Source organism: Pipistrellus kuhlii, unplaced genomic scaffold (genome assembly GCF_014108245.1).
Source record: "Pipistrellus kuhlii isolate mPipKuh1 unplaced genomic scaffold, mPipKuh1.p scaffold_m20_p_4, whole genome shotgun sequence".
Taxonomy (NCBI): domain Eukaryota; kingdom Metazoa; phylum Chordata; class Mammalia; order Chiroptera; family Vespertilionidae; genus Pipistrellus; species Pipistrellus kuhlii.
In genome coordinates, this window is record NW_023425540.1 from 38,594,650 (window position 1) to 38,617,648 (window position 22,999).

General features: G+C 45.7%; 1 protein-coding gene across 5 annotated transcripts in view; it reads right to left on the reverse strand.

Moving 5' to 3' along the window:
* Window positions 1-1,470: 1,470 nt before the first annotated feature.
* Window positions 1,471-22,999, reverse strand: part of SERINC5 (serine incorporator 5) — a 96,999-nt gene continuing 75,470 nt past the window's right edge. For all 5 annotated transcript variants that reach the window (XM_036408803.2, XM_036408801.2, XM_036408804.2 and 2 more), the window contains 7 exons: window positions 22,566-22,777; window positions 20,114-20,209; window positions 16,472-16,598; window positions 10,526-10,592; window positions 7,284-7,320; window positions 6,201-6,345; window positions 1,471-4,220 (listed from right to left, as the gene is read on the reverse strand). In XM_036408803.2, the coding sequence (XP_036264696.1) occupies window positions 4,073-4,220; window positions 6,201-6,345; window positions 7,284-7,320; window positions 10,526-10,592; window positions 16,472-16,598; window positions 20,114-20,209; window positions 22,566-22,777 (832 nt within the window). In that variant the 3' untranslated portion in view covers window positions 1,471-4,072. The remainder of the gene's footprint in view (window positions 4,221-6,200; window positions 6,346-7,283; window positions 7,321-10,525; window positions 10,593-16,471; window positions 16,599-20,113; window positions 20,210-22,565; window positions 22,778-22,999) is intronic.

Below are 22,999 nucleotides of genomic sequence, written 5' to 3' on the forward strand. Positions count from 1 at the left end.
GATCTAACATTAGAGAGCCCATCTTTGCCTAAAATGCAACACTGTATTAAAATGTCTGAGTCTTGCCCAGCTGGTGTGACCCAGTGGTTAAGCACTGACCTATGAACCAGAAGGTCATGGTTTGGTCAGGGTACATGCCCGGGTTGCAGGCTCGATCCCCAGTAGGGGACATGCAGGAGGAAGCTGATAGATGATTCTCATCATTGATATTTTTCTCTTTCTCTCTCTCTCTCTCTCCCCTTTTCCCTCTTCCTCTCCCTCTCCCTTCTTCTATGAAATTAATAAAAAATATATTTTTAAAAAGTAAAAAATGAAACATCTGAATCTTTACAAGTTTTATTATTAAAGATGGCAGGAGACACAATGGCCTTAAGAACAAAGCCATAGGGAGTTAGTGCTATTGGCAAATTAAGGATGTCCTACAGGGACCAAGTGGCTCCTGCACTTTTCCTGGGTGAAGAAAGAAGGCCCAATGTTCTCTTACAGGGTCTTAGCCCAAGGACACGCCTTCCTACTTACAGGATAAACCCTCTTTCCTTTCCAAGAGGGGCAGGACGTGAACGCACAGCAAACTGAGAGGCTATTTATCGATAGAAAGGCAGTCAAGGGAGAAAACAGGCCCAGGTAGCATAAATGCAGGCTCTGAATCCCCTTTTTGTAGGTGATATGAAGCACCAATGGTAGTAAACTTCTGGCCAAAATTAAGCACATAATTGTAATTTTTTTGTTAATCCTCACTGAGGATATTTTTCCATTGATTTTTAGAGAGAGTGGAGGGGAGGAGGAGAGGCAGAGACAGAGACACATCAATGTGAGAGATACATCAATTAGTTGCCTCTCACACATTCCCTGATTGGGGCCAGGTAGCAAGCCTGCAACTGAGGTACGTGCCCTTGACCAGAATCAAACCCAGGACTCTTCAGTCCGTGAGCTAATGTTCTATCCACTGAGCCAAACTAGCTGGGGCAAGCACATAATTTTGAAAGGCCGTATTAAAAAGGCAGAGGGTGACTATTCGGGTGGATGGAATTAGCACTAGATAGAGGTCACCCATAATGAAGGAACTTCTGAGGAACTAGAACTAAACAACCTGGTGTGGGAGCCCCACTGCTGGCATTCCTGATGGGCACCGAACTCCAAGTCCCCAGTAACCTCACTCTCCCCCAGCCCACAGGAACACAGTTCCTTATACTCCCAAGAACTCCAAATATCTCTGGCAACCAATTCCTTCAGGCCACGTCCCAAGAAACTGAGAGAACAAAACCAACAAAAGCAAGACCCATTAAGGATAGCGTAGGGTGCCCGAAAGCTTTGATAGAAAAGTCTCTGGCCTCCAGTCAGGTGGCATGGCTAGGTATATGGCCACACTCCCGAAGAGCCCCTTCCCCCGCTCAGTCGTTTTACTCTTGGGAATGAAAGGGGGACATTCTCCCACATGGGATGAACAGCACAGAGGAAACAGAGTTTTACAAACTTGTTGGGCTTTCGTTACTAAAGGAATCTGACCAGCACCTTCTAGGGATGCACTTTTTAAATTATGTACAAAAAGTTGAGAAGCAAAAGTCGATTATTTTAAAAAAGGACTTATCAAGTGAACACCATCTTTATAGCAATTCCAAGCAATTGGCACCGTTTTTCCAGTTTCTTAAATAGCGACAGCACAAAAACGTAGGCTTCTTTAAACCTCTATTTGAACGTTGACTCATCACCTGAGTAGTATTTATTACAGTTAATAATCATGAACGTCAACTTAATGTATATGCCCGTAGTCCTCAGAGTACATCCACATCTCTCTTGACCATTCAGATACACTTGCTTACATTTTCCGTTGAGAATAAAAAAAAACTAAAAACAAAAAAACCCAGTGACTGTAATGGTGCCTCTTATGTCAGACCAAATTTCAGAAAGAAACTACAGGCCACACACCAAGTGTTAAGCATCTGGAAACCGTGGCCTGGCTGGGCAAGCTAAGGAAGGAAGCGCTTTTTTGAGTCAGCTTCAGTGACAGTTGGCAATGGGCTTTCTTTTGTGTTTCCCTGGGCACTTTTCTGCAGAGGGAGGGGGTCAAGGAATACTCAACTTTGTCTGCTTGATCCTGACATGCTGTAAGGACCAAAGTCACATCGCTGGCTACCAGACCCAACTAGCAAGAAGAAAACACAACAAAGCTAGTCACTGATACAACCCCAGATCTTGACCCGCCTCCTTTTGTGGTCTTTCCTGAAGCCCATCTCCCTTCCTCCGAGCCCTGGGTCACTGCGCTGGCCACTGCAGCAACCAGGAAGCTGCTGCCGCCGCACACCCAGCCCCACTCCCTCCACCTGTGCCCACGCCCACACTCCACTGCCATGGGGTGGACCAGGGCTGCCCGTGGCGGCTCTTCACTTTGTGGCTCCAGATCATCTTTCCACTGCTGAGCGCAAAGAGCTCCTGGCCTGACAAAAGGCTCTTTCTCACACACAAGTGCCTTTTAACACTGAACCTCAGACACTGTGAGGAAGGCAAGTTCCCAGAAGAATCCATCCATTGTATTTGTTTTCCTCGGAGGACGCAAAAAGGTAGGAATGAAGGATTTGGCTAATTTCCAAAGCCAGCTTTTTGGCACACTGGAAGCCAGCTTTACGTGAGATCAAATTCTGACCAGCTCATACAGTAGGGCACAGGACCATCTTATCCACCTCAGACCTTCTCTGCCAGGGAGCTTGAGGAGTCTTTCCCTCCTGCAAGACACGAACAGGGCACCCCGAGGCCTCTCCACTGGGGTCTCTAACAGACTTTCCACCAAGGAAACTCTTTTCCTGCCTGAGAGCATCAGCACCGAAAATGGACATCTTCTTGGGCAGCTGCCTGAAGTCCAATATCTCATTAGCTTGTATTAGCTTACAAGCATGTCTTTTAGAAATTTCCGTGGAAGTTAGTGATGGCTCCATTAAAAAGCCCCACCATCGGCCCACCTTTCCTTCGAAGTATACTTGGTCACGTCTACAACTTGTTTAACCGGCGTATCTGACCGGTCAGCCCTGTCGGAGGCGCTGCCCACGATCCCCACCTCTGCAAATCTACGCCAAAGCCCCACAGTGGACATTGACAGCGTGGCCCCATTACACACCTGGAAATCAAAAGCCCTCTGCCTTTACCATGGCAAAGGCTGCAAGGTGGAAGGAGAAACTGGGGGGCTGACCTTACCACCGAAAGGGGTGCAGCAGGTTTCAGCTGGGAAGCGACCTTCCGGGGAAGGCTCTGAAGTATGATGACTGTTAACGGCAAAAACAAGTAAGACCGTAGCTTTCCATCGTTCAGACAAAGAAAACAACATGAATATTGTTCTATCATGATGAATAATTTCACAAATAAGAGTCGTAATTATTGCAGTGACTCTGATCAGGTAGTGATAATACTGGGGGGAGGAAGGGGGTCACACAGGTGGTGATAGCAAACTGTGCTTTGTCACATAACAAAGATACTGAACCCAGGAAGGATGAGGAGACCCCGAGGAAGGGCGACAGAAGGACCATGGCAGATGTGACTCCCAGCATCACAACTCCCACGGGAGACGTCTGCGGGCCCGGAGGAGGCAGCACCCGTGGGGTGAAAAGCAGGTGCTGCCTCTTGTGCCCTATAAACACCAGGGGGCTGTGTGCGGGTCCCACAGGCCCGGGTGTGCACGGGGGTCTGCATGCCGTCAGGGACTGAAGGCTCAAGATGTTGGCATGTTTTCTATTCCAAGGAGAAGAATGAGAGGCCACACAAGGTAAACTTTCCACCCCTGTGAGATCCAAACGGTTTTGGTAAACACATGCAGAAGGAAACTACTCGCCTAACTACCACCCCAGTGTCTAGGGGTTACACGCATACAAAACATCAGCATCACTCAGGACCAGCGTGGTTGAAATTTTCAATTCTTTCAGGATAACTTGGTAGTTTCTTTTCGAATTTCAGGATTAAAAAGCTCATCAGGAGATTTTTCTCCCCCTGAAAGCCAGGGGAAGCCAGCCAGCTTTTCGAAAAGCGCCCGTCCATGCTCAGACCCCTGGGACACTTGCTCAAAGGACGTCCCTTCAGACGGCAGGCCTCACACATAGAACTGCCGGGTAGGACAGCAGAGCGGCGCCACCAGCGTCCACAGGTACAGCAGCACGCACACCCAGCAGGAGGCCATCTTGACCCAGAAGATGGACCAGCTCCCGCTGAAGAAGGTCTCGATGTAGGCACTCTCGTAGCTGTGGGGACGACAGAGCCATCGTGGTCATGGTAGGAGGAGGACCGTGGGAGCATTCTCTTCCACCAAGTGTCCCCCTGCTTTCCCCCTCCGGCCTTTCCGGTTTTCCTAACAACTGGATTCTTATGTAATTCACACCCACTTAAAGCACACAGCTCAATGACTTCCATGTGCACAGACTTGTGGGACCACCAGCACAGTAAACGTTAGCACATTCTCATGGCCCCAAAAAGAAGCCCTGTACCCTTCAGCTGCCCTCCCATTTCCTCCCCTCCTCCTGCCCCACCATTCACCCATCTCCTTTCGGTCTTTATGGATTTGCCTATTTGGGACATTTTCATTTTCATATGGAATCATGTGGCCTCTTAGGACTGGCTTTTTTCACTCTGCTCCATGTTTTCAAGGTTTATCCCTGCTTTAATCCAGCACCTATCGGTACTTTACGCCTCGTTCTGGCTGAGTAGTACTCCACTGTCTCATACGGCACGTTCTGTTTACCCGGCACCAGTTGATGGGCATTCGGGTTGCTTCCCCTTGTTGGTGATTAGCAATGCTGCCTCTGTGCACACCGTGTACGAGATTCTGTGTGGATGTACACGTGCCTTTTCTTCACGTGGATATGATATTTGGGAGTAGAATTGCCCGATCATGTTGTCACTGTATGTTTAACATTTTGAGGAACTGCCAAACTGTTTTCCAAAGCAGCTGGGCCATTTTTACAATCCTCCCAGGAGTGTAGTCTCCCACATCCTCAACACTTTTATCTGTCTAATTGATCACAGCTCCATCCATTTTTTGCTTCAGTTTTCTGAGCCAGAAAGTCTCGGGAATTTTCAAAGGATCACAGGGAAGCGTCAGAAGCTCCCTCAGGAAGATGTTTGGGAAGAATCCTCTGTCACTCTGTTGCCGCCACCCCAAACCCCATAAGGTACTCTTTATTCCTCTTCCTCATTTCATTTTTCACCCTAAAACTCACCACGATCTGACACACTGTATCTGGTTAGGTTCACAGTCTCCCCCATTGGCATGTAAGCCCTGCCACCTACAACAGTGTGGCACGTAGGAGCCACCCAAATGTGTGCGGAATGAATGAATAAAAAAAAGCACACTAAGCCTCAATGTCTAGCCTATGTGTATCCTAATTTATATCACATCCGTATCCAACATAAACTTTGGATTAAAGAATAATGCAAAAAGAATCTGTATAATTCAAAAGCGCCTCTATGTTGTGACAGGACAAGTCAGGTGTATTATGTACTGCCAAGTTAATAAAAAAAACAAACGAAGTAAAAAACCTCAAAAGGGAAGTAATATGTATAATCATATTTATGTTAAAAAAAAGTAGTAAATGCATAGAAAACGAATATATACTATACTGTTAGCAGTGATTAGGGGAGGGAGTTACTGTTACTTTTTATATTTCCATATTAGTTTTTTTAAAAGCTGTTTTCAACTTTTGTAATGAAAGGGTGAAGAAAAAAAGGTCAAAATCCCTTTTCAAAAGTAGAAAAGGGATGAGTACACAAGGCAGATAATGTATACAGGTGATGAATTATGGAACTATACACTTGAAAACAATGATCTTATTACCCGGTGTCGTCATCCCAATGAATTTAATACAATTTTTAAAAAGCAGATGATTACTTAAGAATTCCAAGTGCTTCCTCCATTACCATTACTGTTTTTCAAGACTACCCATATGCAGTTAAATTTCCTTTTCTTTCTTTCTTTTTTTCTTTCTTTCTTTCTTTCTTTTTTTTTTTTTTTTTTTAAGTTGCAGTAAGCCTTGGCAAGTCCCAGGGTTAAAAGTATGCTGCTAGACTAACCTTGAACTGTTTCTGTAAAGGTGAGCACTGATTGACTTGGAAAACCACTAGCTGACTCTGGAGATGTGCTCTGTGCCTCAGCGCCCTAAGGAACAGGACTCACCTGCTTTTGTAAGGATGCCCCTTCTAACACCCCTACCAAGGCGGCCACTCACTTGAACCAGTTGGTGACGGTCATCATCACATAGAGGGAAGCCAAGAAGAAGACTCCGTGGAAATAGGAATAGCTGTAGACGGTGCTTCTCTTCTCGTCATAAATGACGCCCGGCCCCTCTTTCATATTCTGCGGGTCTTCAGCATCTGTGAACCACAAAGCCAGCACCAGCTCAGCGAGTGAACACACGCACACTGACCGCTGTAGCAGACACACACTCATTTCAACCCAGGGGCTGTTCGTAGAAAAGAGGCCAAAAGCCACTTGTACCTTAAGGCAATTTTCATCTATGCCAAAAGCACAAACCCCCACCTACCCCACAACCTTCCTGAACAAGATGAGTTAACCTAACATCCCACTCATTTTACTTATTTATTTTAAATCTTATTGGGATATCAAGTCAAGTTTATTTATTTTTATTGGAGAGAGAGAGACATCAGTTCATTGTTCTACTTATTTATGCACTCACTGGTTGATTCTTGTATGTGCCCTGACCAGGGATTGAACTCACAACCTTGGCATATACTAGTGGGGACCACGCACTAACCAACTGAGCTGCCCTATTCAATAGAGCAGGAAAAAAAAAAAAAAAAAAAAAAAAAAAAAAAAAAAAAAAAAAAAAAAAAAAAAAAAAAAAAGGGCCATTGAAAACACAAAACTTATTATCAGCTCAGAAGAAAGTGAGGGAGAGTAGACCAGGAGTTCTCAAGCCCCCGGGACTCTCCAATTCAAGAAGAAAAGTTAAGTTGAGGAAAAGAAATGGTCCAAATCATGGTGTCAGGACCTCTTGGTATTTCCCAAATTTTCATTCCTTTAAAAAACGTACTTTCTGCTTCTCTAAATCTCACTGGATAACTTAAATATGAGCCAAAATGTAAGACTGATTTCTTGCCTGCCAGAATAGCGAAACAAACCAAGAAAACCTCACAACCCTTTGGGGAGAATATGAAAGTACGCACACGGTAAACTGGCTTTGGAAAAAAGTCTCCCCTCACCATTCAGTTATCTGTACATGAATCCCGAACGCCTACAGGCTAGAGCTACAGGTCTGCAGGGCCACCCAGGTGCAAAGTTCTCTACTCACCTCCGTAGGGACCGAAGCAAAAGCAACACCGAGCCACCTGAGAGAGCAAAACCAACAGTCAGGTGACGTGCTCCCTGCTCCCCACATCAGTAAAGCATCAAAGGCCACTGCGTGCCAAGCCGGCCCCGTCTGAATTCCATCCCAGGCCCGGAACTGCACACTTCACCCTTCGGAAAGTTTTAACCGAGCACCGGCTCCTCCCGATGCTCAGCGTGCTGGTGGTGGGAAATATAATGGGCTGCGGGAGCTGCCCTCAAAGGAGCATCCTCAGTTACTGCCCAGCAGCAAAGTCACCCTGCCGGAGGGCAAGCCCTTCCCGGACAAACCACAGGAATGAATGCTCACACAGGGGTGAAAGGGACAGGCCCAATGAGCCATATTTTCCCTGGAGCATGCGTTGGGGGTCAGAAAAGATCTGTCCGCCGAGGCCAGTTTAGCTCAATGGATAGAGCATCGGCTGGGGGACTGAAAGGTCCCGGGTTCAATTCCGGTCAAGGGCATGTACCTTGGTTGCTGGCATATCCCCAGTAGGGGGTGTGCAAGAGGCAGCTGATCGATGACTCTCTCTCATCGATGTTTCTAACTCTCTATCTCTCTCCCTTCCCCTCTGTATAAAATCAATAAAAAAATATATTAAAAAAAAAGAGAGAGAAAAAGAGATTTGTCCGGCCTGCAGCGCCTTTCAACATCGACCTCTGTCCCCTCTGCCTCTTCCCTTTCTTTTCTCACTTCCCTTTCACTAATACGCTGCTCATCAAACTTCCTGGGCAGCTGCTTCTGAAAAACTCAACCTGAGAAGGGAAGTGAACGAGACAAGGTCCACGCTCTCCTGGAGCTCACTCCTGGTGCTTTGCTCTACTCGTTACTTCCTTAAAAACCCTCTCCAGCCTTTGAGGCTGGGATTATTATCCCACTTACAGCTGAGGAAACTGAGGTCAGGACACCAGCCTAGTGATAGGAGCTGAGAATGAGTGTGGGATGGGGACTCCAAGGCCCATGACTCACAAGAGGCAACCAGAAGCATGTGATATCCAGGAGGCGGTGGAGCCAAGAGAATCAGCGATGGCAACGCTAAGGGATCTGGGAGCAGGAGGCCTACCTCCCCTTCCTGTAAAAACCGGGCTGCTCAGAGGGCACAGGGGTGCCAGGGACAGGGATGGGTGGGTCTCTTCCCTTTGAAGAGCCTTTGGGACCTTTCAAATTTCATACTACGTTCCTAACTTACTAAACGTAATAAGCTTAATTTTAAAAATATCAGGTTATGAAAAATAACTACATGATTTCAGAAGTATGCTAATAAGCAAATAAGAAACACAAGTACCCAAGGAGGTCTGGGAAGCGCTGGGTCCTGGACACTCTGGCTGATAATATTTTGACTACAAAGAACAGAGAGCCAAGGACAAGGACTTGGGGGCCTAGGCCTTCACCCCACTTATCTACCTCAAGGCCACGTCCCTGTTTCCCTCCCACATCAAGGGCACTTGTAATAGAGGGACTGGCCTTGACAGAATCTTGCATCAAGTGACACAGCCAAAGACTCACTAATTTATTCAGGGGGCCCAAGACAAAGTGTGCTGGGATCCCAGTTCTTCAGAAGCTTAAGTTTCCACAAGAAACTAACTCTCTTTCAAAGGAGTTCCCTGTGAAACGTGATGCAAGGAGAGCAAACCCACTCCCGTCCTGCACGCTCTCCACTTCCAAAGGAAACACTGGGCTTTTTCCTCTGAAAAAGAAAAACATCCTCTCTCACATGGTACTTCGAGACTCGCTGTTCTTTGCACATTAGCTCTGTGCACAATAGGGATATTGAAACCATAAGGTACCACCCCAGCAGGTGGTCACCCAGTGGGTGGTGAGAACAAATGCCTGCCTTCCAGAGACCATTCTCTCACTCAGTCTCCTCACTTACTCTCTTATTCAGTCTCCTTTTTCAGTGACTGAGAGAGCTGGGGAATGATGCTGGCAGACTGACAAGCCTTCACAATGGTTCCCTCTCTCCAGCTCGGGTGCCGGAGAGACAATCCCCAGAGACGCAGCTGCAGGAGGAAGCGCCCATCAGATAAGCCAGGGCTCTTAAATCCAGGGAAAGCCATTACGATGCAGCCAGGACGGGATGCCAGGCCAGGAGCAGCATCTGAGCTCTTGGGTATCAGGGGCTAGGAACACAGGCTCATGGTGTATGCTGGCAAATCAAAAGTTTAAATGACTTTGCAAAATGAAGAGAGAAAAAAAAAATGATGAGAAAACCCTCATTGGGTTTTTATGAGGATAAAATGGAATGACGTATGTAGCGCCTAGAACAGTGCCTGGAACATAGCAAGTGCCACAAGTCTCAGCTACCACTGGACTTCCCGTTCTTTCTATTCTTGGGGTCAGGGCTAAATTTTCCTGGCTGCCTCCATCTGGTTAGACCTTTTTTTTTTTTTTTAAATATGTATTTTATTGATTTTGTACAGAAAGGAAGGGAGAGAGATAGAGAGTTAGAAACATCGATGAGAGAGAGTCATCGATTGGCTGCTTCCTGCACACTCTCTACTGGGGATATGCCCGCAACCAAGGTACATGCCCCTGACCGGAATCGAACCCGGGACCCTTCAGTCCCCAAGCCGACGCTCTATCCATTGAGCCAAACCGGTCTCGGCAGACCTTTTTAAACTCTGGATGTTCCATGGTAATAAAATACACTCTGCTGACCACTGGCATCTGCCAAGCAGTATGATTCTCTGGACACCTATTGCTCACAATTCTTTACCCAGTGAAATGCCCCCCTGATGGAACTGACACCCATAAGTAGGCTAACGTACAGACAGCGCTCAGCCCTGTGGCATGCAGAGGATGCCGGTTCCTCGCCTTCTCCACCCTTCTCTCCTCCTCTGGAACAGCTAGGACATAGCCTCACAGCTGTGCTGTGTGTGGAGGGCACAGGCAGGTATAAAACAGAGGAATGGACTAAAAATTGTGGGAAACCACACACATTCCATTGTGACAGGAGAACAAAGAACAGCTTGACAGAGCCACCCGGGCTCCTGGTGGGAGGCGGACAGCGGGATGCCACATGAGAGGCCAATCTTGTTGGAGGGAAATCAAGGATTGTAATCCCATCGTGTATACAGGATATTTCTTTATGAACAAAAATTGTATTCATGGACTGCAGATCAATAAAGAGACAAATAAACATAAAAAGCCTTGCTGGGAAGTGGGTCTTCGGAGGCAAGCAGGACAGGAAAAGGAACGGAACTTACTTCCAGTTCGGGCGCTGCGTAGCGCCCCTGCAGAGCATCCGAACTCGATCTCGTGGTCGATGTCAAACTAGGAAACAAACAGAAAGGTCAGCAGAACACATGGGCGTGCTATGTGCCATCAGAGGAAGGGCAGGGCTGCCTGGCCAGTGTCCAGTGAGAGACTCACTGCACCCACAGCCCTCCCTGCTTAGATAAATGTAGTCTGTTTAAATATCCACTGTATTCCGAAACTAGCTGGCCGAGTCTACACCTAATGTTGTTTACATGAATCACATTAGATAGTTTTGTGCAAAGAGAAGTCTGTAAAGAAATAAGATGTCTTTTGGTCCCATTATCTTGGTTTTTGCCTCTCTTCCCTTAACTACCAAAATGATTTTCTGATTTCACTTTTATCGCTCCCCTCCCTTTGACCATTCTCACTTAGAAGGGATCAAAAGCAACGGAGGTACCCAGAGATGGCAATAATAATCCAGGGCATGAAAAGCGAAGGTCACAGTTACTCTCTGTAACAATCAGCCTACGGCAGAACAAGGTTTTCTGTTTAGAAATCCAATATAGACTGACTAGCTGTGGGTGTGATTAAAAAAAAAAAAATCTTCTTGCCACTTTCCCCATACCTTGAGAGGTAAAATGTTGTAAATTTTGACTTACAGGAGTATTTATTTTCCCTATGGAAAAAAAAGGGAGGGGGCATTTTAAGCAAATTATACTTAGGGTTCCATCTAACTGTATAACTGTGCTTAGCACATATTTACTGAAGGCCTGCCATGTGCTATTCCAAGCACTGGGGACTCAGTGCAACCCCTGCCCGCAATGCAACATCAGTGCTAACCGGAGGCAGGCGGAATGGTATGTGTGTGGGACGGTGACAGATTTGGGAGTGTTGGCTAGTAGAGAGGCAGAAATTAGCAGGTTCTTTTCAACCAAATACATCTCATGAGGAAACACTGCCTTCTCTGCTCATTCTCATCCTCTTTCCCAAGGAGAGAAGAGATCAAGGAGATGGAAGAAAAAAAAAAAAAAGAAAAAAAAAATACACACACACACACACACACACACACACACCTAACTGGCTAGGTGTCCAACCAATTGGTCGACCACTTTGTCAACCATTTGGTCAACCACTTGACCAGTCGCTATGATGTGCACTGACCATCAGGGTTAGCTTGCTGCTGGGGTCTGGTGGATTGGGGCTGGGCGAAACGGGCCAGACATTCCTTGGAGCCCTCCCACAGTTCCTCCCTAGCCAGCCGGCTCTGATCAGCCCCAATGGGGATTGGGCGAGATGGGCCAGACACGCCCTGGAGCCAACCTCCTGCAGTTCCTGCCTGGCCTCTAAAATATTTCTTCTAATTAATTTCCTTTCAATGTGCACGAATTCGTGCACTGGGCTTCTAGTAAACAATAAAAAGCCTTAGTCATAAAGAAGTCCTCTGGGATCCAAGCTATTGCTTCTTTTGTGGTCCACCAAAGACCAACAGCATCACTTTCATTTCTGCTTTGAGCAGATGGATGCTAATTGAGGCCCACTCCACTCCAACCTCCTGACTCTGAGCCTGGGTAGAGGAATGGCAGAAACATTCCACTGGCTGTGCACCCAAGAAATAGACACCTTGCTCCTGCATTTAAGTGTCCTATATCTTGTGCCTATGAATTTATTTAAGATAGTATACAGTTTCCATGGGGATAAATATAACTTTCGATTTTAGGAAGAGGTCAGTATCTGGAATTTTCACCTGAAAGATGATATACTTTAAAGAGAGTAGAATATATATCCGTTTTATAAATTCTTTGCAATAGACGGTTTCAGAAAAACAAAGCTTTGATTCTGGCACTTTTGCGGCTTCACTTCTACCATCAGCACTGAAAAGGGAAGTTTTTATCCTCCTTGAAGGACCTATATTCAGTTCATTGTGATGTGTGACTGCTACAAGTAGATGTTACTGTAAAATAAGGTCTTTATTCAGTCTTGGCCTTACCCCACAAAACACTTTTCTTGGGATTATTAAGAAAATACTTTTTTTACAAGCTCTTTAAAAAAAAAAAAAAACACAGAAAATTCTTCTTGTCTATATTCTGGCTGTCATTGACCCATCTATTTGGTCAGTGTGAGACAAACTGTTGTAAAATAATTCCCAGATTGTCCCTAATCTCATCTCCTAGACCTCAAATGTGAGTGGTGTTGACCAGGCCTTCCTGTGGGGGGCGCAGGAGACTGACAGCATTCGGCTGGGACAATGCTTTCCCACGCAGAGAATGTCCACTGCACGGCAGCATGGCCGCCGGGCCTCGTCCCCGTCACAAAAAGCCAGCAGTGGCGTACAGTCACCGTGACAACCAAAATGATAAGATGCCTCTCTGTACCTTGCCCAGGCAGCACCGCCCTGTCCACAGGGACGGAGTGATTCAAACACAGGTGCTTCTGGCACTGGCCAAATGCCCCGATTACAGAAAACCTCCAAAACCACGCGCAGACTTTCCTGTGGGAGACCACGGATTCTGATTCCCTCACAAACGTGCAGGCAGGCCTTTGAGAGGGCCCACGGCCATCCCAGGCTTTGTGTGGGGGATTCAGTTACGTTCCCGCTGCCATGTACATGGTGACGCACACACAGCCCCAAAGGAGACCAGAGTCCTAGGGGAGCATGGGGCAGGCCTCAGCAGGTCCCGATGCAGAACGTGGGAATTTCTAGCTGGCTGGCTGGAAAGTGGAGGATTCCCAAAATAAGATACTCCCCCTCCCTTCCTCTTAAATCAGAGTATCAGGCCCAGAACACACAAGAATAGATAGCCCTCCTTGATTTATCAATTTTCCTAATTTTAAGCCAATCTTTCTAATGCCAACTTACCAACCTTGTACCTGTGTCCCCACTGAATGCAACATGGCTGTGAATGTCCCATTTTGAACTAGCCAGGTGGGAATTTAATAAAGATTCTTTCTTAGCTTTTATAGTTTTATCTTCAGTTTTTGTTATGCTCAAGAGAAAATATAATTCTTTCTTGTGTAAGTTGTCCAGGAATTTGAAGTAGCTGGGTAACGTTTCACAACACAAGTGCCTCCTGATAACATAATTATGTGAGCCATCTAGCTTATCTTTCTGCCGGAGTGAAGAACGGACCTTACTCCACGCCAACACAAGGGGGGAAATTTTGACCCGTCTCTCCAATAGCCCAGCAAAAGAGCCCCGAGGAGTGGTGTCCTGAAATTGGGGGTGCAGAGCTGGAGGAACAGGCTCCATCCCATTTTCTTTTAGGTACAGTGAGGGGAGTGAACTTGATTGACTCCTGAACCCTATCCAGTCTCACAGCTTGAATCTGAAACCAACAGAAGAATACTCTCAAAGCCCAGAGGCCAAGGAGGGGAGTAAGGGATGGTTGGGGGAAGCCAGGGCCTCTCACAAGGAGCCAGGCCGAGGCGGATGTAGGGGGACCAGCCTGTAGAATGAGCCAGTGAGGCATCCTGCATGGGGTCCAAGCTGTGACACTTCCTCATCACAGTGATGCCTGGAGGCAGCAGAAGGGGCCTGGAGAAAGGGTGGCCTCAGTCAGAAAGCCAGAGAGTGAGTTTGGGCCAAGCCCTTCCTCCAAGCTGAGACCACAAAAGAGCAAAACACACACACAGCGAGTGTGTCAGCAGCAGGATTTGGAGCAGAGAACCAGAAACTGAGGATGGAGGGCATCATGAGAGCCTCCTAAAGTGGTGTGTGTGGGATATGTGTTTGGGGGTGGGGGGGAACGCGTGTGTAGAGGGGTTCCTATACATGAATAGGGAAGAAGATAGCACACTGAGCCTTCTATGACCTACGGAAAAGTCAGCCCCAGCCATCCTGGCCTCCCACTGAAGGTCAACGGATGACTTCGTCTCCCTTTAATGTGCACACACACTACCTAGTCTTCCAGCTTCCTATAGATTCTATCATAAATTCTAGAAATTCCTGCAATCATGTTCAGATGACAGTTTCCTCCCAACCTCGTTTTGTAACACCTCCTGAGCCTGGGAGGAAAGCATAAACTCCAGAAGCCGTGATTTGAAAACCTCCGGATGGACCGCCTTCCACCCAGGCAGGAATTCCCTTTATTCTCCGCCCGACTTACCAGGCCTGCACCCACTTCCCTGGCGGAGCTGCAGTGGACACTGAGCAAACCTCCTTTACCCACCCCACACTCCCAACCCCGCTGTGAGCTTCCCACAGTGCGTTACACACACACCGGGCGGGCACCACCTGGTTACCCTGCTCTCCGCTCGGTGTGTGGCTGCCGCTTCCCACCTCCTCTCCCATCTGGCACCATGGTTTTGCAGTTTAATTACTAGCATTCTATTAACATTTGCTATTGGCATTTAGACAGACTTTAAGTAGCAGCTGTCAGCTTTGGACATTGTTATCTTTTGAGGACTATCAGACTAGACCAGTGGTTGGCAAACTCATTAGTCAACAGAGCCAAATATCAACAGTACAACGATTGGAATTTCTTTGGAGAGCCAAATTTTTTAAACTTAAACTTCTTCTAACGCCACTTCTTCAAAATAGACTCGCCCAGGCCATGGTATTTTGTGGAAGAGCCACACTCAAGGGGCCAAAGAGCTGCATGTGGCTCGCGAGCCGCAGTTTGCCGACCACGGGACTAGGCCACACCAACCTCCACTGTGGTGCCTTTGAGGTCTGAAAGAAGTGATGTTTTATTTAGCATCACTCATTCAAGGGTGGCAGTGAAAGTCTCAGAGGGTCAAGATTCCATGCTGCAAAATGACACCATTTGTGGCAATTCTATCAGTAATTTCCGTGCCTGGCAGAGTTGGAGCCCCATGCCCCTTTACCCTCTATAATTCTTCGGCACCTGCAGGAGGCACAGGGATCTATTTGGTCCTACAACCGCCCACGGCTTGCCTCGTACGTAAGTTTTCCTCAAAAAAATCTGCTAATTACCAGACTGGGGGGCTAGCCTCTTTTTTTGCCCCCTGTTTTGTTTACAGAGTCTGAGTTTCAGTCTTTGGGCTTTTCCCTGGGTTTGTGTGGACTACACCATGGTCCCTCCTGGTGCAACGAGGAGAAGCTGTTACCATACCAAAGGCAGCATGAGCATCAGTGTCACAACCACCTGCAACACATGCAAGTGTTTGGTCCCTTTCTACCATGAGGGGCTGATAGAAGCTATAAGAGAAAAGGCCCACTTGCCCGGAAAGATGTTTTATTTATACAAGGTATCACCACCAGCATCATTTCATTCCAGCCAAAGGAAGACTATAACGTGCCCAGGACAAGTGGAAATGTTTAGATACTGAACCATATCCAACAGAACACAGAAGTAAAACCTAACCATGAAAAGGTGACCGTCCCAGGGGAACGTAATTACCTGTGAAATATCTACCCAGAATAAGAAACGAACCATTTCCATCCCTTACTGCTCTCTCGCTGGCAATCTTTTAAACATTTTAAAGGTGTAAGAAACCCCACCGTAAGCATGTGAAGTGCAGCCTGCTTATGTGTCACCTACTTTTGGAGGGCTCTGCGCTCCTTAACGGCATTGTGGGTTTCAGCACAAAAAGAAAAGGGGGGTACTTCCTGTCATTCCTCAACAAGGCACAAAATGACCGTGTACGAAGTGCTTTGTGTTCTGCATCAAAAGTAGAACAAATGGTATTTCCCTTGGATGAGCAAGTTCTCCAAACATCCTGGCACACAGCTCACTTTGTGTTCACTTGCCGTCCAATAATGCTTTAGCAAGTAACAGTCAATGGTCTTTTAAAGGGTGGCAACGTATCACATACTTATTTTATTTATCTCCTATAAACATAAGACCAATGAAGTCCAAACACCTACTATTTCTATTCTCCTTCTTCCTCAGAAGGTATTTGTTTTGCTGCCTCGCAGCTGCTAAAACTTATTTAAATTCTTCTCTGCACATTAAAAGTCTGTGAAGATGAGCTCAAGTAATCCTACAGCTTACCAGGAATATAAGATGCACGCAAACAGGAGAGTGGTACCCAGTCCAGTAACCAAGTTCTCGTCCCTGTACAGGTCCTGACCAAAGGCAGGCGCACAGATCGTGATGTTCTTCCCGTGGGCGTCCAGAACTTGCAAAGGAAAAACAAAGTAACCACAGTTAAATCAGAAAAACCTGTTGTAACTCAGACTCACTCACTTGGGGGAAATTCAGGTAGCTTAAAGAGTAAAGGCTCATCACTGGGAACTTCTACTCGTTAGTACAACTCGACTCAGACTAGACAGTGGCTATTTCAAAGCACCTGTCTCCCACCTCACACCCTGCAAGTAGGACCTGCCGATTCCAGCACTATTCAAATATTACAAAGTACACTTAGACTCTTGTTGTTATTGCTGTTAATCCTCACCCAAAGATCTTTTTTTCCATTGATTTTCAGAGAGAGTGGAATGGAGAAAGGGGATAAGAGAGAGAAATAAAGAAACATCAATGTGAGAGAGACACATCGATTGGTTGTTTCCCGTATGGGCCAGGGGTCAAACCTGCAACCCAGATATGTGTCCTTGACTGGAATTAAACCCCTAACCCTTTGGTGCTTGGGCTGACATTCTAACCACTGAGCTACAACCACCAGGGCAACTTAGATTCATTTTTCAGTTTACCTGGCAGCTGCTGAACAGAGATAATGTACAGATAGTTGATCACTCTCTCTCTGAAGGTGTGATAAGGGCACTCAACTACCAACCGAGTATCAGATAACAGCTATCTGCCCACAATCTCCCCCAGATGACAAGTCATTTTACTGCCAGTAACAGGATGGCTGTGACCCCTTTCAGGCTGTAACCTGGGAACCTACTGAGGCTGTCTGGATTTTTAAAATATTTTGAGAGGCTACATAACAAAGATTTCTGTAATATTACCATCAGTGGTAGTTTATTTTTTGTCTAACACAGTCTTCAATCTAGATCTGATTGCTAACTCTGTCTCAGTAAGGGACAGAAACCATTTTACAAACATTCTAAGTATTTGAAGTTGGACTGAAATTATTACTAGTACTCACACTTGAAATAGTAAACATATCTTTGTATGCTGTGGTTAAAGGAATCTTTATTCTTAGGCCAATGAAAAATGTTTTCTTAAAAACTGACCAAATATGAACTTTGCTATTTAAGTAGTACCACCTGGAATTAAAAATAAAAGTTTTTTTTGTTTTGTTTTGTTTTTAAGTGATACCTGTCATTAAAAAGAAAACTATGTTAACTAAAACCCCAATAAGTTAAAACCAGAGATTAATATATAGGTATAAAGTCCTGAAGAGACTAGGTTAAAATAAACTTAGTCAAAATAGAACTTTGTTTAAAAAAAAATTATATCAAGGGTAGACTATACTTTATATGAGGCCTACAATTATATCACTTTGCACTATAAATAGCTATAAAAACAACACATACATATAGTACGTGCATATGCTAAACCTTTCAAATTATCTTTGCCTTTGTTTCCTAAATAAAATTTTAAAAAACACCTTCAATTTTGTTTTTCACTGGCAAGGCTCAGGGGCTTATACAATAACTCTTTATAATAGAATCCTATATAATAAAAGTGTAGTGTGGAAATTGCTCCCTCTACTGAGAGTTCTTCCAGGAGTTTGACCAGGGGGCGAGGCTAGCTGTGGAAGGGAGAGAGACCCTGGTGATAGCAGGTGGCCAGGGGAAAGGAGGGAGTACCTGGCCAGCCACCGCCAACCATGATATGATATGATATGATACAATACAATCCTATCTAATAAAGATGGAATATGCTAATTGACCCTCATGCTGTTGCAAAAGATGGCGTCCGTCGCCCACAGCCAATAAGGAGAACATATGCTAATTGACTGCCCTGCCCTCAAAGATAGCACGCCCATAGCCAATAAGGAGGGAATATGCTGACTGACTGCCAAGCCCTCAAAGATGGCAGCACCCACAGCCACAAGATGGTGGCACCCAGTCCCCTCAGCCCCACTGGGGCGGCAGGAGTGCAGCAAGGCTGGGCCCGGCCACTCCATGCACCTGCCTCCAGAGTCCTCCAGTCCTCTCAGCCCTCCAGCCATCCAGGGCCGGCCTGAGGTGCAGGCAAGCCTTGGATGGTGGCTGCCCCGCCACCCAAGGCCTCCCAAGGCTCAGGTAACCAGGGCCGGCTGAAGCTTGCGCTGCCAGCAGTAGCAGCAGGAGAGGTGTGATGGGGCATCACCTTCCCCTGATCGCTGGGTCACTTCCCACCATGAGAGCTCCCAGACTGTGAGAGGGGGCAGGCCGGGTTGAGGGACCTCCACATCCAGTGCACGAATTTTCATTCACCAGGCCTCTAGTATAATATAATCCTATATAATAAAAGCCTAATATACTAGGTGTCCAGTTGTCCATTCTACCAATCAAGGTGTAAAATGCTAATGATATGCTAAGGCCACTCAACTACTTGCTATGATGTGCACTGACCACCAGAGGCAGATGCTCCAACTTGTAGGTGAGTTTGCTGCTGGGGTCCAGCCGATTGGGACTGAGCGTGATGGTCCAGACATGCCCTGGAGCCCTCCTACAGTCTGGCTGGCCAACCTCCTGAGTCCCTCCCTGGCCCTGATCGTGCACCAGTGGAGTCCCTCAACCTAGCCTGTACCCTCTTACAATCTGGGTTGAGGGAAATCCCCCCCCCCCCCCCCCCCCCGCTTCCTGCCACTGAGTGCACCAATTTCGTGTACTGGACCTCTAGTATAATATAATATACTTTTTTAGTTCTCAAATAATCATTGAAACTACGATAATAGCTTATCCTTATCTAGTACCTACTATGTTTGAAAAATTGAATTCTTAAAAATTGCCTTATAAAATAGTAATCTTCTCTAAGTGTCTTGTTAAATTAAAATTCTGATTTTAAGGGAAAGATGTCTAGGCGGAGAATGGTAAGTAACTTTGTACAAGTTACTTAAGTAGCAGCACCAGGCTACCAGGCAGTCCAACTCCACAGCTCATGCATGCCCTCTTGTCTCTATAAATAAATGTTATTTAAGATGAGCAATTCAGTCACACAACCAGCAAATGGTGCAGCTGGGCTCAAATCTCTTCCTGTTTCTTGCTTCCCACTTCCATGTTTTTCCACTATTTGTTTCAGTCAGAGAAATGACTACCTGAAGAAAAGTAAATTAATACCCAACTAAAAAAAAACAACAACAAAATAAGCAACAAAAAATAAAAACATCCCTTGGAAAAAGAGCAGAGAAATGCAGATTAGGCCTAAAAGCAAACTCAATATCTACCTTTGTACATGACTCTCCTACAGAGCAGGAAGACTAGAGAGAAGAAATTTTCATCTTCATATCCCACCTTCAGGTCTTGGTTTATTGAAAAAGTCTTAATCATTTCTATATTTTGATTTATTTCGAGTGAGGGGATGTAGCTCAGTGGAAGAGCTGGTGCCTGGCATATATGAGACCCCGGGTTCAACTCCCAGCATCTGCAACTCAGCTTTCAACACCACTCCTGGAGGAACACAGCTCCTCTTGATTTACTGCATCCCTCATATTTACACAACAGCTCACAGGGACACATTGCTTCCTCCACAAATGAAAATTTTCGTATCACAAACACATGCTCCCTAACAAGGCCAACTTACCCACTTCTTCAGGTTTGCTGGACAGAGCTGAGAAAGTGAGATATGTGACATAGCAGCTTATGAGACCCGACTGCAGTAACCCGGAGTGTGGCTGCCCTGGAAAATGACAAGAGACAGGTTTGTAGACAGTGTTTTAAATTTCAACAATAATAGAGAACCTGCTTAAAAAATAAAAAAAAATAAAAGGGTCTCTCCACCCTCCAAGTGAAAATGATTCCTCAAACTTGGGCTCTGCCTTTAAAGGAAAGAAGAGGTACACAATGTGTTTGTTAGGTAACACTAAAAAGATTTTGGGGGGAGGGAGTTAGACACTGCCTAGCTGCTATTTTCAAGGTGCCAAGCTCTGCCAAGTTCTCTACCAACACTTTATTTTTATAACTACAGCTGTATTTAAACATACTGCCTGGTACCCCTGAAGTTCATAATATTAAGTTCCTTTTTTAAAAAAATTTTTGTTGTTGTTAATTCTCACTCAATGATATTCTTTTCATTGATTTTTTTTTTTTTTTTTTTTAAGGGAGTGGAAAAGAAGGGAAGATATGCAGAGAGAGAAATACTGATGTGAGTGAGACACATCGATTGGTTGCCTCCCACATGTGCCCTGACTGGGGCAGGGGATTGAGGCTGGGACCCTTCAGTCCACAGGCTAATGCTCTAACCACTGAGCAACCAAACTAGGGCAACATTAGTTCTTATATCACAAGATCTCAGAAGAACACTTACCATCATTATTTCTGAGCTCCATGGACTCCTGATTCTATAAGGACAGCAGATACTTACAGTCCATGACAGTGGAAAAAAGCTCTTATTCATCAATGGATTAAAAAAAACAACCTTTGGCATACCAGAGCTAGTCCAGGCTAAAGAGGAAAGTTATGGGGCTCAGCATTCACTGGGAGGAGGGCTTTTATGTTACAGCATTTAAATTAAACTTAAGTGTTTATATCGTTGATAGTAACCAGGAGGTGATAAAACTGATTTATATTTTTTTTGGTGAAATTTTCCACCACCTACTGGCATGAAAACATTGGGTTTTACCCATTCTTCTCTCTGGTTAAATTTGTTTCCAGAATTATATTTATGAAATTACAATGGCCAATAAAGGTATAGAAACGGACCCTTTAATGATGCTGCTCTTTTGGCATAGAAATAAGATTCACCTTAACAATTAATGGCATTAAACTAAATATTAAAAATGTTATAACTATTTCAAAAGGTGGGATTTTACCCAAAGGATATTTTAATCTGAATACTAATAAAGTTTTAGGAAATTCTTATCTGACCAATTAAAGTGACTTGAAAGAATAATACTCTCAATTTCAATAACGGTCTTGAAATTTTTAGTACAGAAAAGCTTTTATATTAATCAACACCAGCTCCTTTAACTCGCCATTTTAGAAAGGTTTCAAGGTGCTATAAATTTATTGGCCATTTTTACCTTTTCCTATCTAGAAACCTAAATGCCATGTAATTCTCGCCCCCCCCACCCCACCCCCCACCCGCAAACATCTGTAGAGTAAGACACCTACAGGAAACTCGAAACCAAGGACAAGTCTGTCTACAACCAAAGACAGCACACTGGCTTAAGACACCAGAAGTCGCCCTAACTGGTTTGGCTCAGTGGACAGAGCATCTGCCTGAGGACTGAAGGGTCCTGGGTTTGATTCCGGTCAGAGCACATGCCTGGGTTGCGGGCTCGATCCCTGGTGGGGGTGTGTGCAGGAGGCGGCTGATCCATGGGTCTATCATTGATGTTTCTAGCTCTCTCTTCCTCTCCCTTCCTCTCTGAAAATCAATAAAAATATATATATATTTTAAAAAGATATCAGAAGTCATTTACAAAGGACAATTGATGCCTATACTTTCTAAAGCACTTTCAAATTCCATGTCTCTTCCTTTTGGCTTTGAAACAATGATGAGCACGGTCAGGCTCACAGGTTTCTGTTGGCTTTGCTGAGGAAGGACTTGAGTCTGATGAAGACAGCTCGGGAGGCCAGCAGCTGGCCAAGCGGAGATCGGATTTCCTGCTTCCTAACCGCACTGTCCCTGGTGCCTGACCTCGAGAGAAAGATGAGCCCAGAAAACAGCTCCTTCCGGAGCCTTCTCATTCAAGTTTTGCACAGAGAACATAGTGAAGAGCTCGATGTACAATAAGGGCCTTTCCATGTAAAGGCTCCTTGTGGTACATTATTTAACAATGGTAAAATCCTTCTCCTAGTTCATTGGATTCATCATGTTTAGATCTTTCTTGACATGAGCCATGCTTGACGGTCACATTCAGCCCAAGTGGGGGGCATGAAGAGGAGACCGGAGTCCCATCTTTCCTATGGCTGATCCATGCTTGGAAAGTTAAGGAATGATGTTTTTTAAATTATTGTTATCATTGGGTTTGCTAAAAGACACTTACACTATGAATAAGGAAGAATGGGGGGGGGGGGGGGATTGTGCTTACGGTTTTGGACGCAGGGCGAGATGGCGACCAGTGAAATCAGCACACACAGGCCTCCGTTCACTCCCAGGAGGATTTTGTTCTCCATGCAACCATCTTTCTGTGTGTAAAACACGGCCATCAGAATCAAGCCTCCGGCGGCGATGGAGTACATGATGAGAGTCACCAGGGACAGAGAGGCGTACCACAGCTTGTTGTGAGCTGTGCCTGCAGTCCTGTTTGTCCGGTACGTGGGTGAGCGGGACGGGAGAGAAGAGAAGTCAGTCAAGGCCACCGCTGCGCTGACATTTACTGGTACCATTAACTGATGCTGTCCAGCCCAAGCCCATCAGAACGGAGTCCTCCAGGAGACCCGCCAATGATTATGCCACGTCAAGGCGAGAAGGTGCAGGTAAATATGCAAAAACTTCGTGGTCCAAGCTTAGAATGTGCTCTAA